Source organism: Chlamydotis macqueenii, chromosome 20 (genome assembly GCF_036417535.1).
Source record: "Chlamydotis macqueenii isolate bChlMac1 chromosome 20, bChlMac1.mat, whole genome shotgun sequence".
Taxonomy (NCBI): domain Eukaryota; kingdom Metazoa; phylum Chordata; class Aves; order Otidiformes; family Otididae; genus Chlamydotis; species Chlamydotis macqueenii.
Genome location: NC_141575.1, coordinates 114,163 through 129,711, shown reverse-complemented (window position 1 = coordinate 129,711; position 15,549 = coordinate 114,163). Strand labels below are relative to the sequence as shown.

Here is a 15,549-nt window from a genome sequence, read left to right as displayed (position 1 = left end):
ATTTATTGATTATTGCTGTGCATGCTAATACAAATAGCGCTTGATGCTTTGCTAAGTAGCTATTGTAAAAACTACCCGAGGGGGGGAAGTCTTGTATTCCCCAACCGAGGGGCCTTGCTTTGTGCTTTGAACTCTTTATCTGAAGTGAGAAGTCCTGCACCTCCCACACAAGGACAGTCCTGACAAGAACCAAGGGGCCTCCTTCAGGAGCCAGCTAAAACTGGACAAATGACCTCTTGGAACTAATTGTAATACCTAAATGACCTCTTGGAACTAATTTTAATACGGAGCGGGGATAGCTCATGCATATGTATAGGCGTGTTTTTTTAACTTCATGCATATGTAACACTTGGTTGTATAAAATTCAAAGTGAATTGCCGTGCCAGACGCGCACGATTTTGGCGGGACTACCCCCCTGTGCTGCCCGGCGCAGAATAAACATACCTACTTTACAATCTTACAGATTGTGGAGTCTGCTTTCTGCACATCAGAACGAGTGAGGATTGGGCAGGCGACACTGCAGAGGATGAAGGGGCAGAGGCAGAGAGAAGCTTCAGACAAGCTTTGGGGTGGTGAAGGTCTCCTGCCGGCATCTGGAGCTGCGGTGAGTCCCTCGTCCTCTTCTCTGCATCCGGGCCCATCTCTGCCACGGTTTTCCGGATGTTTGCCTGCCTTCCTTCCTCTGTAGGGTACTTTGTTGAAATCACCTTCAGAGTTCCTCATTGTTAACTCTGAGGCTTCTTTGGTCTCTCGGGCCCCCTCTGGCATCCTCTGCTCCCTTTGCCCAGCTCTGTCGAGACATCCCCTGTGCCCCAGAGCCATGTTCTAGCTCAGGAGGGTGCTGAGCATCACTCTTTTCCCCTCAGAACCCTTCCTGCATCCGCATCTGTTAGCCAGGTCGGTCTTTGTGTCCTCTTACCTGTTCGATGCGCCTCCGCTGGCTCCACTGTGGATGTCTGTCCTTTGTTGGATTTGCTTTTGAGCTCATTGCATTCCCAAGACTTCTTGGGTCTCTCCAGCCGCCCTTCAGGACCTCTCTAATCTGTGTGATGATGGCTCTCATTCCATCAGAAGCTTTTCCATTTTAGGGCTCTGCAGTGGTCTATTTCCTGGCTTATAGTGTGTTTCTGTTTGGTATCTGGTACCCCAAAGATGTCCACGGTCAGCTCAGATCTCCTGAGTTTTCCAGAGAAGGCGATAGCCTTCATCTCCTTTTATTGAGACAACTCCTGTGGTGTTTCTTGTTGTGCTTTGCAATTTTTGTTCTAGCTATGTAGATGTTAATTAGGCTGCTTTATACAGCTTTTGATCCATTTCTCCTATTTCCATCGGGTTTTTTGTGTTTACTGTCCTTTGGGACTTATAGAGTTCTGTTAAGGGAGTCAGTTGGAGACAGTCGAGGTGACTCTGAATCATCGGTGATTTACAGTAAATGATTTTTTTTTTTTTCAGCCAGAGATATTTTTGAGCAGGGATTCTTAGGGGATCTAATTCTGCTTTGTCACTCGGTCCTATGCAGAACATAATTCTGGCAGAGGTTAGGTAGCATCTGTGGTGTTGCTAGAAATGAAGTGTAACCCCGTAGCATGTTTGTTTTCTTGGAGGAAATCAGAGCATGTAATTTTTAATAAGAATATTGTTATTGCATTTAACGACCCAGATTCCTAGGTAGGTTAGTACGACACATATCTTTGCAAGGCTGACCCAGAGGAAGACCGGGACGTGGGTCGATAATGCGAGTATATATTATTTTGTGGCTGCGTACCAATGCCTTTCAGAGTGTGTCAGAGGGTAAGGTTTTGGTGCTGTTTGGTGTAATGTTGTTCTGTTTTGTGTGTGTGTCAAAGATACGAGTTTTGTGTGGAAGCCTCAATGCGGCAACTGGAACTGACGAGTGCTGGGTGGGTGAGCCGTCACAGTAAAGGAGCAGGAGATGGGCATAGGTGCTGGCAGGCTGAGGTTTCAAGCAGTATCTCCACATGTGTTTTTTTGCTTGGCTTTGCGTAAGTGCCGCACACAGGCTTAGAGGGATGGCGACATGCCCAGTGACGAGCAGTTTGAGAAGGTGGGGCGGTTGTGGGCCAGGTTGGCATTTCAGATTGAAGTTTTACTTTGCAGGTCAGTGTAGCGTTTCTCTTTGGTGTTGCAGGTTCTGTGCGGACTGCCTGTGGAGCTGTGCGAGTGATTGAAGTGAGCTGGGGAGCGGAGAGGAGTAGCATGGGGTTGCCGATGTCTTGCAAGTGCAATGGTAATTTTGTGTCTCTTGCATTCGTAGGGGCCACAAGCAAGGACAGCTACAGTGCCCGATTCTGGAACTGACACAGAGCAGGCGAGCGGAATACAGTGGATTGAGGTGGGGCATGTTGCTGGAAATGTCCATGTTGATGGAGGTGATGCAGACTAATGACTCTGTTGTGTGAAGACTGGTGCTGACTTTCTTTTTTGCAGATGATGAAGAAAGACCTGGTGACTGCAAGAGTAATCCAGTGGAGTGACTGTGTTTTTTCTTGTTCAGCATGGAATCAGACTCCCAGACCTGTGAAAGCTAAGTTGAAGCATGGGTGCTGGCGAGGGATCAGGGAAAGGAGGGGATAAGGTTGGCAATTTCAGGAAGGGGTTTTAAACGTAGTGTAGCATGGAAGGCCTGTCCAAGAGCAGTCCCTTTTCAGTAGGTAAAAGCAGGTGGGTTACCGTTCAGCGTAATGCTGGCATGTGCCAGGCAGGGCAGTTCCAGCCTGCGTCTGTTGTTGTTTTGTTTGTGTGGTCTGTCTTCTGTGTCCTAGACCTTCCTTGGGTGTCAATGTTCTCCTTTTGCTCAAGGAGCATGGCAGATGCCTCGGGTGCCAGCTCTGAGGTCCGAAATGCTGGTGCTCATCATCACGGTCCCGATCGGACCCTTCTTTTATGGAGTTACAGGCTTCAGGCACAGATCGTTTATCGTCTTGGAAATTTAGGGATGGTCCTCTTTTTTGGCATTGTTCTCAGCTGCGTGAACAGCTCTGCTCTCTAGCTGTCCATTTTCATGGACTGGGAATTCTTCCCTGCATCCTGACGTTCTCTAGGTCTTGAAGCCAGGCTTCTTGTGCATACATCTTCTCAGTTTGGAGACTAAGGTACTGTCCTGGGCCATGACGTTCTGTTCTTCCTTTGGCGCTGCCAGAGTGCCCTCTCTTATCACTGTCATGGTCCCACAGATTGTCTTCTCCGATGATGTTTTCTGTCTGGGCATCATCTTTTGGGCCAAGAGTTTTTTTCTGATCTTAGAGGCCTGTAGTTTGCAGAGTTCTGTGTCATGTCTGTCTGTGCATGTGTGTGTTTGGCTTGGAGTTGCCCTGCCTGGAGGTGTAGAGTTAGGGCTAGGTGGATTGGTGACAAGAGTCTGTAGTTATTATGGTGATATGCCTAGACCGTTGAGGCGAAGGTCATACAGTCATCTGGGACAGAGCAGCTGTCATCAGTACGTTAGTGAGGAGAGTCATTTCAGGGGTTTTTTGCGGGTGCCGAGGGGATGACTGGAGTCGTGTGGGAGAGGCAGCTAGCATACCAGTTCAGAGGATGGGATATCGAAGGTGTGAAGGCTTGTATGTGTAGAGCTTAATGTTTGAATTCTGTATTTCTTTTAACAGCAGGCTGTCCAAACGAGACACCTGGAATTGTTAAGCTCTCACTCTGCTAGCGGTTGACTTGTGTGACATTAACGTTTCTACAGATGCAGAGGGCTGAGCCACGCACCAAAGGATGATGGAAGAGAGATGAGCAGTTAAGATAGTGTGTGGGCACGTGGTGTTAGAGGGAATGCGTGATGCATGGCTGTAGGGCTACACTGATACATTGCTATTTTTCCTTTTAATTTGAAGGTCTGTATTGATGAGAGACAGGCACCATAGCAGACTCGGGCAAGGTGAGCGGTGATCAGCAAGCTGAAGTAGCAGTTCTTTTTCGGGTGTTTTATTGTTGGTGAATGGTTTAAGCAACCCACATTGTTTGGGGTTTGCAGGTGGCGCACCAGCCTCCGTGTGGTAACTCAAACTGAGGGATCCTGGATGGGTGAGCTGTCAAGATAAAGGAACAGAAGATGGACGCCGGTGCGGGCAGGCTGAGGTTGGGGGCAGTATCTCAGCATGTGTTGTTTTCCTTGGGTTTTCATAGGTGCCGCTCAGAGGGACAGTGAAGTGCACTGAAGAGTGATCTGAGAAGGTGAGGCGGTTGCAAGCCAGGTTGGCATTTAAGAGCAATGTTTTACATGACAACTCAGTGTAGTGCGGTGTGTGAGTTTTTGTGTGTGCGTGTGTGTGTTTGTTTGTTTGTTTTGCAAGTTTTGCACAGGCTGACTTTGTAACTGTGTGAGTGTTCGAGGTGAGCCGGGTAGCGGAGAGGAGGAGCGTGGGGTTGCTGATGTCTTGTAAGCGTAATGGTAATTTTGTGCCTCTTGCTATCTTAGGCGCCACAAAGAAGGACAGCTACGGTGTCCAACTCTGCAACTGTCACGGACCAGGGGAGCGGAATACAGTGGTTTGTCCAAGGTAGGGCAGATTGCTGGAAATGTCCGTTTTGATTAAGGTGATGCTGAATAATGGTGCTGTTGTGAGAGGGTTGGTGTTTTGCTTTTTTTTTTTTTTTTTTTTTTTTTTTTTTTTTTTGCAGACAATGAAAAGAGACCTCGTGACTGCAGGAATAATCCAGTGGGGTGACTGTGGTGTTTTCTTGTCATGCATGGAATAGGACTCCTGTCCTCCAAAAGCTAAGGTGAGGCACGAGTGCTGGCAAGGGGTCAGGGGAGGGAGGGGATGAGGTTAGGAATTGTAGGGAAGACTTCTAAAGATCATGTGGAGTGGAAGGCCTGTCCAGGAACAATCCCCTTTCAGCAGGTAAAAGGGAGTGGGTTACTGTTCAGCATGATGCTGGCGTGTGCTGGGCAGGGCAGTTCCAGTCTGCATCTGTAGTTGTTTTGTTTGTGTGGTCTGTCTTCTGTGTCTTAGACCTTCCTTGGGTCTCAGCATCCTCCTTTTGCTCAAGGAGCACGGCAGACACCAGCTCTGAGGTCCGGAACGCTGGTGCTCATCATCACGGTCCCAATCGGGCCCTTCTTTTATGGAGTTACAAGCTTGATGCTTGGATCATTCTCTCATATTGGAAGTTTAGGGACGGTTCTCTTTTCTGGCATCGTTCTCGGCTCCATGAGCTGCTCTGCTCTCTAACTGTCCATGTTCAACGGACTGGGAATTCTTCCCTGCATCCTGACGTTCTCTAGGTCTTGAAGCCAGGCTTCTTGTGCATACATCTTCTCAGTTTGGAGACTAAGGTCCTGTCCGGGGCCATGACGTTCTGTTCTTTCTCTGGCGCTGCCACAGAGCCTTCTCTTATCACTGTCCTGGTCCCACAGGTCTTCTTTCTCAGTGGGATTTTTCCATCCAGGCTTCGTCTTTCTGGCCAAGAGTTTTCTCTGATCTTAGAGGCCTGTAGTTTGTAGTGTTCTGTGTAGTGATGGTCTATGCATGTGTGTGTTTGACTTGGAGCTGCCCTGCCCACAGGTGTAGAGGCAGGGTTAGGTGGAAGAGTGATGAGAGTCCGCAGTTAATATGGTTATATGTCTAGACTGTAGACGCAAAGGTTGTATGGTCATCTGGGATCGAGCAACTGTTGTCACTAGGTGAGGAGAGTAATTTCTGCAATATTTTGCGGGTGCTGAGGCCATGATGGTAGCCATCTGGGAGAGGCAACCAGAGTGCCAGTCGAGGGGATGGCATTTCAAAAGTGTGAAGGTTTGTACATGTAGAGCTTAATGTTTGAATTCTGTATTTCTTTTAACGGCAGGCTGTAGTTGGGCTCCATTTAGTACTGCTGAACCACAAGGAGCCCTCTGGAATTCTGAAGTTATTGCTTTGCATGAGGTTGACTTGTTTGATATTAATGTTTCTACAGATGCAGAGGGACGAGTCGTGTGCTAAAGGGTGATGGGGGAGAGGTGAGCAGAGCGCAGTAAAGAGGCAGGTTGGTGTGTGGTATTAGAGGGAATGGGTGATGGGTGGTTATAGGACTAAATTATAGTATTTCTATTATTTTAAAATTTGACAGTGTGAAACGATGAGCACCGTGAGAGATGGGCACCGGAGTTGAGTCGGGCAAGGTGAGTGGCGACTGGTGGGCTGGAATAGCGGTTATTTTTCAGGTGTTGTGTGGTTGGTGAAGTTTTAATCAACCCATGTTGTTTGGGGTTTGCAGGTGCTGTGCCAGCCTCAATGTGACAACTCGAAATGATGGATCCTAGGTGGGTGAGCTGTCAAGGTAAAGGAGCCGGAGACTGGGCATAGGTGCTGACAGACTGAGGTTTTGGGTGGTATCTCAGCATGTCTCGTTTTGCTTGGGTTTTCACAGGTGCCACTCTCAGGCTCAGAGGGGCGATGAAGTGCGCAGATGAGCAGTCCCAGAAGGTGAGGCGGTTGCAAGCCAGTTTGGTGTTTAAGAGCAAAGTGTTACATGGCAACTCTGTAATGTTTTGTTTCTTTTTCGTTTTGCAGGTTGCCTGCGGGACGCCTGTAGAAGTCCGTGAGCTGCTGAAGCAGGTTGGGTAGCAGAGAGGAGGAGCGTCAGGTTGCTGATATCTTGCAAGTGCAATGGTAATTTTGCGTGTCTTGCGTTCTTAGGTGCCACGAGCAAGGACAGGCGCCGCATCTGACTCTGGAATTGATGCAGAGCAGGCACGTGGAATGCTGTGACGTGTCTGAGGTGAGGCTGGTTTTGGGCAATGTCTGTGTTGTGATGCTGACTGGTGTGAGGGGTTTTTTTTTTGTTCTGTTTTACAGATGATGAAGTGGGACCTGGCGACTGCAGGAATAATCCAGTGGATTGACCGGAGTTGGTTTTGTCGAGGACTGAATTAGGCTCCCGGCCCTCTGAAAGTTAAGTTGAGGCAGGGTGCTGGAGAGGCGTCGGGGGAGGGAGATGGCGAGGTTAGGAATTGCAGGAAGGGGTTTTATAGCTGGTGTGGAGCGGAAGGCCTGTCCAGGAACAGTCCCTTTCAGCAGGTAAAGGAGATGGGTTACTGTTCAGCGTGATGCTACTATGTACCGGGCAGGGCAGTTCCAGCCTGTGTTTGTGTCTGTGTCATTCGTGTGGTTATTCTTCTGTCTTTTAGACCTTCCTTGAGTCTCAATGTCCTCCTTTTGCTCAAGGAGCACGGCAGGCGCCTCAGGCACCATCACTGGCACCTCAAATGGCAGTACTCATCGGTGCGGTCCCGATCGGGCCCTTCTTCTCTTGTAACACAAAGCGTAATACGTGGATCATTCTTGCGTCTTGGAAGTTTAGGGACAATCCTCTTTTCTGGTGTCCTTCTTAACTGTGTGAGCAACTCTGCTCTCTAGCCATCCGTTTTTATGGACTGGGAATTCTTCCCTGCATTCTTATGTTTTTAGGTCTTGAAGCCAAGCTTCTTGTGCATGCATGCGCCCTCTCAGGTTTGAGAGTAATGTCTTGTACCGGGCCACAACATTCTGTTCTTTCTCTAGCGCTGCAAGACAGCCTCCTCTCTTATCGCCATCCTAGTCCCACAGGTCTTATTCTCTAACAACGGCATCTTCTGTCTGGGCGTCATCTTTCGGGCCCAGAGTTTTCTCTAATCTTTGAGGCCCCTAATTCACAGTGTTCCGTGTAGTGTCGTTCTGTCCATGTGTGTGTTTGGCTTGGAGCCGCCCTGCCCGGAGGTATAGAGTCAGGGTGAGGTGGAAGAGCGATAAGAGTCTGTGGTTAATATGGTGATATGCCTAGACGGTTGAGGCAAAGATGGTATGGTCATGTCGGATGAAGCGAGTGTCGTCAGCAGGTGAGGAGAGTGGTTTCTTTAGCATTTTGCAGGAGCCAAGGGGAAGATAGGAGCCCTCTGGGAGAGGCAGCTAGAGTGCTAATTGAGAGGATGGAATCTCAGAGTTTTTCGAGTTTGTATGTGTAGGGCTTAATATCTGGATTCTCTATGGTGTTTAATGGCAGTCTGTCGTTAGGCTGTAGATGATATTCCTAAATTGAAACAAGGCATCTGGAATTTTGAATCTGTTTTTTCATATTAATGTTTCTATAGATGCAGAGGGATGAGCCGTGCAGGGCGATGGAGGAAAGGTAAGCAGAGGGAGGTAAGAAGCTAGGCTCATGTGTGTTATTAGAGGGAAGTTGTGCCTTGTGGCTATATGACTAAATTATGGTGGTGTGTGGTTTTGGTTTTGTGGTTGGTTTTTTTTTTTGTTGTTGTTTTGTTTTAATTTGAAGGGCTGAACCTATGAGTGATGTGAGATAGCACCTTGTCATAGCGCCCATTGGGCCCTTTCTTTAGTGTTGTTTTTTTTTTCTGGTTCCCAAGCACTCCCAAAGCTGCATGTCAGGCCCTGGGGCTCAGGGCTCTGCGATGGCTGCACCCTTCGCCGCTCCTCAGCATCGCAGATAGGGACTGCAGAGGGAGACAGAAGACAGCCAGGGCGTGTGGGGCCCTGCAAGGCAGCAACAAGGCTACGAGCGGGGCTGCACGTACGCAGGAAGAAAGGACCGCTACGATTTGTGTGCTTGCTGATGCAATGCCTCGTGCTAGGCACGGATAGGTACGTGGGTGTAGGGGGCGGGTGCGTTCGTGTGCGTAGCAGGTGTACGGGCTTGCGTAGCAGGCGTACGGGTATGTATTGCGATGTGACGCAGCAGTAAATTGAGAGCTGACTCCACGGCATCCATGTCTGTGTCTCTCTCCCTGGGATGGGATCCCGGTAGAGGGGGTCGGTTCGTTGTTGCACGGCATCAAGGGCGAGCTGGTTTGGGGCCTGAAAGCAGAGACTGAGACTTCTGTTCCTGAGGCTTGAAAACTAGTTTGTGTGGTGCATCTTTGGGCTCAGAAAGAGATTGGGTTGTTTGACTTTGGGCTTAGAAATACAAGGTCCATTCCTGCACTTTTGGTGCTTGAGAACAGGCTCAGAAGCTGGGTTTTTGGGCTCAGAAACAGGCAATAAGTGAGCTGGCATGGGGTCCAAAAGCAGCAGCCAGGGTGGCTGTTTGCGCAGGGAAGTGGGAGAGCACTGGGGGCTGCAGGGGACAGCAGGGAGTGGGCAGAGTCTGCAGCCCCTCTCTGGAGGTGGGAGCCTGGTCGTATCGGACCTCGCAGGTCAGGAGGCCGGCACATGCCAGACCGAGCTTGATGTCTGAGGTGGTTTCTGGGTGGAAGGGTGCTTTTCAGGTCCCCCTTGTCCTCCTTTGAGTCCAGCTCTTCTATGCTGCCTAGAATAGTTATTAGGTAATTAATTATACAAACTATTTAATACTTACGCAATGTACAGCTGTGACCTTTAATAGTAGTACTGAAGTTATGACAGCGATTCCCTTATGACCTTGTCAAAAGCCCAGGCTGTTGTAAATAGCTGGAGCTGGTAAGGAGCAGGAGCTGAAATCAACCGGAGCTTCAGTGCAGAGCCGGGGCTTCTGTTAGCCAGAATTGTGGCAAGCGGGAGCTGGACCCAGACAGGTGGTCTGCTGCTTGAAGCATGCATGCATGCATGAGCCACAGCCAAAATTACCAGCAGTCTTAATGAGCAGGAGCTGCAATTAGCTGGAGTGTCTGTTGGCTGGACCATGCTCCCAGAGGCCAGGCGCGGACAGGGCTGTCCCCAGCGAGCACCTACGAGCAGCAGGGAGGTGAGTCATCCTTCTGTCTGTGTGTGGAGGGCGTCTCCCATTCCCATTCCCAAGGGCAGAAAGTGAGGTGGGGGTCCCCTGTGTCTCGTGGGGCAGCCCTGCTTCGAGGGGACACGGGCGAGGCAGCAGCACAGGATGTCAGCGTTCCCCTGGTAGGTGGTAAAGGGGAGAGAAACCGGCTGGTCAGAGCTCCCAGGATACAAGGCCAGGATGGCCCCACTGGCACAATCCTCCATTGTCTTTTCCCCGCTGGCTGCGTGTGACAAGCAGGTTAGGTGTTTGCCTTCTCTTTCTCCATTGTCACTTTCTGTGTCATGTGCAGAAAATTCTGCATGGTTGATTCCATTTGCTGCCAGTGTGGAAAAGCTGGTGAAAATTGCAGTTAAGAGAGCATCCCTCATTCCCAAGTTTGGTCCATTGATAGTTACGAATGTTTTCCTTTCAGGTAAAAGAATGAACTTTCATGTCCTATAAATTAAGAGCTGCCCGTTACCTTCTTTAGGGTCAAGTGCCTCTCTCCTGTTGCTTCATACTAATGTTATGAGCAAGTTGGAAACAGCCTTTTATTTTTATATGCATATCTCAATTTTTGGCAATATGTGGTGTCAGTATAGGTAATGTTTTCAGACCTAGGTGCCAGTAGCAATGTAATGAATGAAACAGGATGAAAACTGATGTTTATATTTTATTCTTTTTTTTTTTTTTTTTTTTTTTTTTTTTTTTATTAGAGTGGTGATGATGGGTTGTCCTGGGGCTCAATCCACCTTCTGTTTCGTGGAGCTTTCAATCTAGAACTTTTGGGGAAGAAAGTTTGTCCTTTGGAAAAAGGAACAGTCATTCATAGGATTGAGGTGTAGATTTGCAGAGTTGCTTAAGTTCATAAATGGACATAAAGCCAAATTTCACTACTCAATGTTGTTGCTGTTGGTCTTTGCTGTCATTAATTTTGCCACAGCTCTGGGAGCTCTGATTTTTTTTTTTTTTTTTTTTTTTTCCAGTCTCTAACACCTCTTTTCTGTGGTTGGTTTTTTTTTTTTTTGTTTACATTTAAATGTTAGCTTCCTCACAAATGTGTTGGTCAATATAATTGAGTTGTGATGATAAAAACCACATAGGCGACACCCATTTTGCAGGTCTGAGCATTAGTTGTTGACATGTTGTCGTAGTTCAGCCCCGATCGGGACCAGACTACGCAGTCTCTCTCTCTTGCTCCCCCCACCCTCCGAGAGAATAGGGGGAGATGATATAAGGAAAACAGCTCAAGGTTTGAGATAAGGACAGGGAGAAATCCTTAAAGTTACTGTCACGGGCAAAACAGACTCGACTTGGGGAAAAGTATTCATTTATTTCTAAAACTAGCAGGATAATAAGACAGGGAACAAGATAACTTCCCCCCACCCCTCCCTCTTCCCGGGCTTAACATTATCTCTACCACCTTCCCCTCCCGAGCGGCACAGGGGGGAAGAGGGAATGGGGGCTGCAGTCAGTTCATGACACGTTGTTTTACACTGCTGCGTCATCGTCAGGGGAAGAACGCCTCGCATTCCTCCTCTGCTCCATCGTGGGGTCCCTCCCACGGGCCACAGTCCTTCCTGAAACTGCTCCGGCATGGGTCATCTCTTCCAGGGGGTGCAGTCCCTCCAGAACAGCTGTCCCAGCGGGCCCTCCATGGGCCACAGCCTCCTTCAGGCATCTGCCTGCTCTGGTGTGGGGTCCTTCACGGGCTGCAGGGGGATCTCTGCCCCTCCATGGGCCTCCATGGGCTGCAGGGGGACAACCTGCTCCACCATGGTCGTCACCACAGGCTGCAGGGGAATCTTGGCCAGGAGCTGCATTACTCCTCCCCCTCCTTCTGAACTGACCTTGGCGTCTGCAGCCGTTCCTCACAACAGGCTGGCAGACGCCTCTTAGGATCCTCTTTTTACATCTTATTCACTTCTCATCTCCTCTCCACTTCTTGCAGCCAGGCCGGGCCGAGTTGGGCCCAGTCGGCTGCCGGGTGGGATGCCAGAGGGTGAGGCCTGCAAGGCCCACAAGGCTTGCACCTCCCCCTCTCTGCCCGTACTCAGCTGCTTCACATCTTCTTCTCTTTTTTTTTTTTTTTTTTTCCTCCTGTTTTCCGCTTCTTAAATACGTTATCGGAGAGGTGTTATCACGGGACATTCTGCTACCAATTGGCTCGGCCCTGGCCAGCAGCGGGTCCGCCGTAGGCCTGTCTGAGTCCACTGGACAAAGGGGAGCGACTTCTAGCAGTTTCCTACAGAACCCACCACCTTAGCACCCCCTCACTAAACAAAACCAGAACACACATATATGTCATTGGGATACAGATCACATGCACTTCATGCTCTGACTACACAATATGCTGAGACAGAGATAAGCCCTAAAGAAAAAAAGAAACCAAACAAAGAAAAACAAAGTCATTAGATATTTTGTGTGGGTTGGGTGGTCTTTTAAAAAAAGTGCAATGTTGACTGGTGATAGCCCACAGAGTGCTGGTGCTGCCTGAACTCTCCTTATTTCAATCCTCTCTCATGGCTGTTATTGTCATCTGGATAATTTTAGAAGAGCAATTAAGTTACTTGGCTGCGTGAATGTGCTGGTAATAGTAGGAAGGTAAATGCTGGAACCGGTACTGAATAACTTGTCTCCAGGTAGAATTTCTGAAGGAATAACTACTGTAACAGGAAGCAAATACCAAGTTAGCAAAAATTTTCATGTTGAACGCTTCAAAAGACTTATTGCCAAATGTTGTTTGGCTAGATATTCCAAATGGCTATTTCTGGGATTGAGCATATCCCTGTTAAATCTAAGGATGGTCTAAAGCTGGGAGGGGACCCCAAGCAGCTTTGTTAGCACAACTGCAGTTTTAGATGATCTTGACTGTAGAAATGGCCTGCAAAAAAGTGCTTGGTTTTGGTTTTTGTGGGTTTTTTTTGTTTGTTTGTTTGTTTGTTTGTTTGGTTTTTTTGCAGCGAGGCATTTCAGAAAGTCAGATCAGTTGCTGTAGTCTTTAACATAAACATTCTACTTGTGCTGTATCAAACGAGGAAGTCTTGGCTGAATCTAGGTTTGGCAAAATGGATGTAGGTGTCTGTGTCTGCCCCCTGCCTGTATGTAGGAAAGTGAATCTAGTGAAACTGAAGGTGCCACTGAGTCAAAAAAAAAAAGCACGATTTTGTGAAGAATGCAAAAACTCTAGGGGTTGGTATCAAGAGCTGTATCAAAGGTGCTGCAAGATAGTTTGTTTTTTTTTTTTTCTCCAGTCAGTTGTAATCTTGGCACACCTTCCCCAAAAAAGAAAGCTTTAGATGCCTACCTAACTTAATGCTAAAGGGTTTTTTCCCCCCTATCTGCTGAATGTCTGCTGCCAGCATTTCACCGTGGTCGCTCTTTCTTCGGCCATGAAAGTACGAGACAGATGGAAAGGAGCCGTAGAGGTCTGCAAGTACAAGGTACGTCTACAATGCGTATCTGCATTTTTCCTCAGAGACTTGTAGCATGGACTTTACAGTTAACATTAAGAATGTGGTGATTTTACTTCTATAGCCTTTCAGCTAAATATTTAGACACAAGTAACAAAGATGAAATGAAGTTTGTTGTGCATGTTATGTCTATGGAAAAGTATTTTGTATATTGTGGACAAGGGAAAAAAAAAAAGCCACCCGATATAGGGCAAGTTGGTGTGATCCAGTGGGAGATGGAGGGGTTATGGCTGGGGATTACATGTTGTGGGTACGTTGTCTGGCATGGGTCATCTCCTGCAGGTTATGCCAGGTGAGTTATCTGCTGTGTCTTATCTTGCGTGGACCCCCTGCCGTAGGTCATCCCTATGCACGTCTCTCCTATGCACCTTTCTACCCACACATACCCCCTGCCCTTGCACGTCGATCTCTCCCTCGTATCTGTCCCCGCCGTCCTGCTCTGTGTGTTTCTCTGCCCTCCCAAATGCTTTTCACTAAAACATCTCCCTGTGCAAAGTTTTCCCCACCTGTTTGTTTTTTTTTTTTTTTTCCTGTGTTTTGCCCGTTGTGTGCCCTGCACTCTGGTTTTGTGTCCCCCATTCCCACTGCTTCAGCCCTGTTTGTCGCCCCCCTTTTTCGCACTGCCTCCCCATGACCCCTCTGCCTCAGGATCCTCGGGGTGCTGCCTGTGTTCCCCAACTTGCCCAGTGCCCCCTACCCCCAACTTTTATGGAGATTGTTTCCATTCTAAAATGAAAACACTCTAAATGTTTTCATTAGAAACTTACAAGTGTGTTCATTTATATCAGTTGCATGTCTTGGGTTTTCTTTTGCTGTATTTTTTTTTTTTTGTTCCACTTTTTCTTACCAGTGGTGGTTGTTTTTTTCCTTAATATTAAACTGTTTTTATCTCAAGTCACAAGAATTGTCACTTTGACCTTTCTGAGTCTCTCCCCATCCCACAGGGTCACCGGCAGTGAGTGAGCACAGTTACTGGCTGGGGTTAAACCACGGCACAAGGTCAGTCGCAAGCCCTGCCTGGCTGATGCTTTAGGCTCTCAATGTCATTCCTAGTGTCTTGACAGTTTGTCTTTGTTCTTTGTCGTTGCTTTTTAGTGCCTTTTCCTCTTCTGTTTTGGGCAGCAGTGGTTGTGGAGCCGCTCCAGGTAGCCACTCTCTCTCGGGCAACGGGGTGGCAAAGCCGCAAGCTGGTGCGCAGTCCGGTTGGATGAAGGCAGCCACCTGTCACTGTGGATCGGTATTCCAGAAGATGTAACTGAAGGCCGTCTGACCAGCAGCTGCCTCCCGCTCCATGCAAGAGACAGCCTGCCTTTCTGGGTGAGGAAGATCCCGTTTTGAAGGCCGCAGCAGGCTAGATCGCCAAAGAGCGCCGCAGGGTCTGTACACATAATTTAAAAAGGGGATATGGTCAAGTAGTGGGTGAGCGAGGCCACATTTCTGGGAAGCTTTGTCTCATAAGAGCTGTAATGCATCACCCTCTTTTCTTAGGTTGGGGACAGTCAAGCAACTGGAGTGGCAGAAGAGGAAGGGAAGAGAGGAGAAAGAAGGGTCTGAACTGGCAAACTCTCCCTGGAGCACCGAGAGCTGGGGTGAGTCCTGGGCCATCGGGGCCCCTTCTCCCCTCCTCTCCATCTCAGGGCCTCCTTGGCCCTCCCCCAGCTGCCTCTCTTTCCCTTTTTCTTTCTCATGCTGCTGTGATTTTCTTGGCTTCCCTGTATCTCTCATCTTTTTCCATTTTTCTGTTTTTCTCCGTCTTTCTCTTTTCCCTTCTCTCTCTTCTTGTACAGCACCCTTTCTTTTTCTATCTGGGCTCTTGTTCTCCCCTCTCTCCTTCCTTTTTTCCACCCTCTGTCTCTGTCCTGCAGCCCATCACTGTTTTTTCCTTTTATTTCCCTTTGTGCCCTTCTGCATCCTTCTCTTTTTTTTTGTTTGAAGTTTCTCTGGTCTGTTTTCTGGCATTTGTTTCCTCCCTGTGACTGTACGTGCCTTTCTGAGTCCCTGCCTTCCTGTCTCTCTCCTCCCTTCCCTTTCTCGCTTTATCCCTTTGTCTTGCTTGGTGTTGCTGTTTTTCTTCCATTCTGCCTCTCACTCCATCCTGTTCATCTCTTGCTGTCTCTGGGCCTTCATGCTGTTCCCTGGCCCTTTTTATTAAGTTGATATGCCTTTGTAGCACACACACGTCGAGCCTCTTCACTGTCCTACACCGCTAGCACGCTGGCAGTTACCGTCAACTTGGAACCAGGCGCGCACAAGGAAGTCGCCCTCCAACTGATGAAGAGCGGATCATCGCGGCCACACGTGAGCTGACCGCACTCGGAGCTTTCACGGCTCTTCTCTCGCTCTTTCCCGCAGAGCTCCGGGGATCCGGACGAGGAGGCTCTCTGCCTTCACTGCACAACTC

At 48.6% G+C, this 15,549-nt stretch overlaps 1 protein-coding gene across 4 annotated transcripts; it reads left to right on the top strand.

Moving 5' to 3' along the window:
• The first annotated feature begins 7,583 nt into the window (after positions 1-7,583).
• Positions 7,584-14,760, top strand: LOC147598204 (uncharacterized). 4 transcript variants are annotated; one of them, XM_086763605.1, is made up of 7 exons: positions 7,584-7,822; positions 8,075-8,112; positions 13,038-13,118; positions 14,093-14,147; positions 14,244-14,293; positions 14,395-14,465; positions 14,637-14,760. In XM_086763605.1, exons 1-7 carry the CDS (start codon positions 7,788-7,790, stop codon positions 14,700-14,702), a joined length of 396 nt encoding a protein of 131 aa, XP_086619731.1. In that variant the 5' UTR covers positions 7,584-7,787; the 3' UTR covers positions 14,703-14,760. The 4 variants fall into 4 exon arrangements, 2 of the variants coding, with proteins under 2 accessions (XP_086619731.1, XP_086619732.1); XM_086763606.1 differs by having other exon boundaries at positions 14,395-14,524; positions 14,637-14,735; XR_015260702.1 differs by having other exon boundaries at positions 14,244-14,524; positions 14,637-14,735.
• Positions 14,761-15,549: the final 789 nt, after the last annotated feature.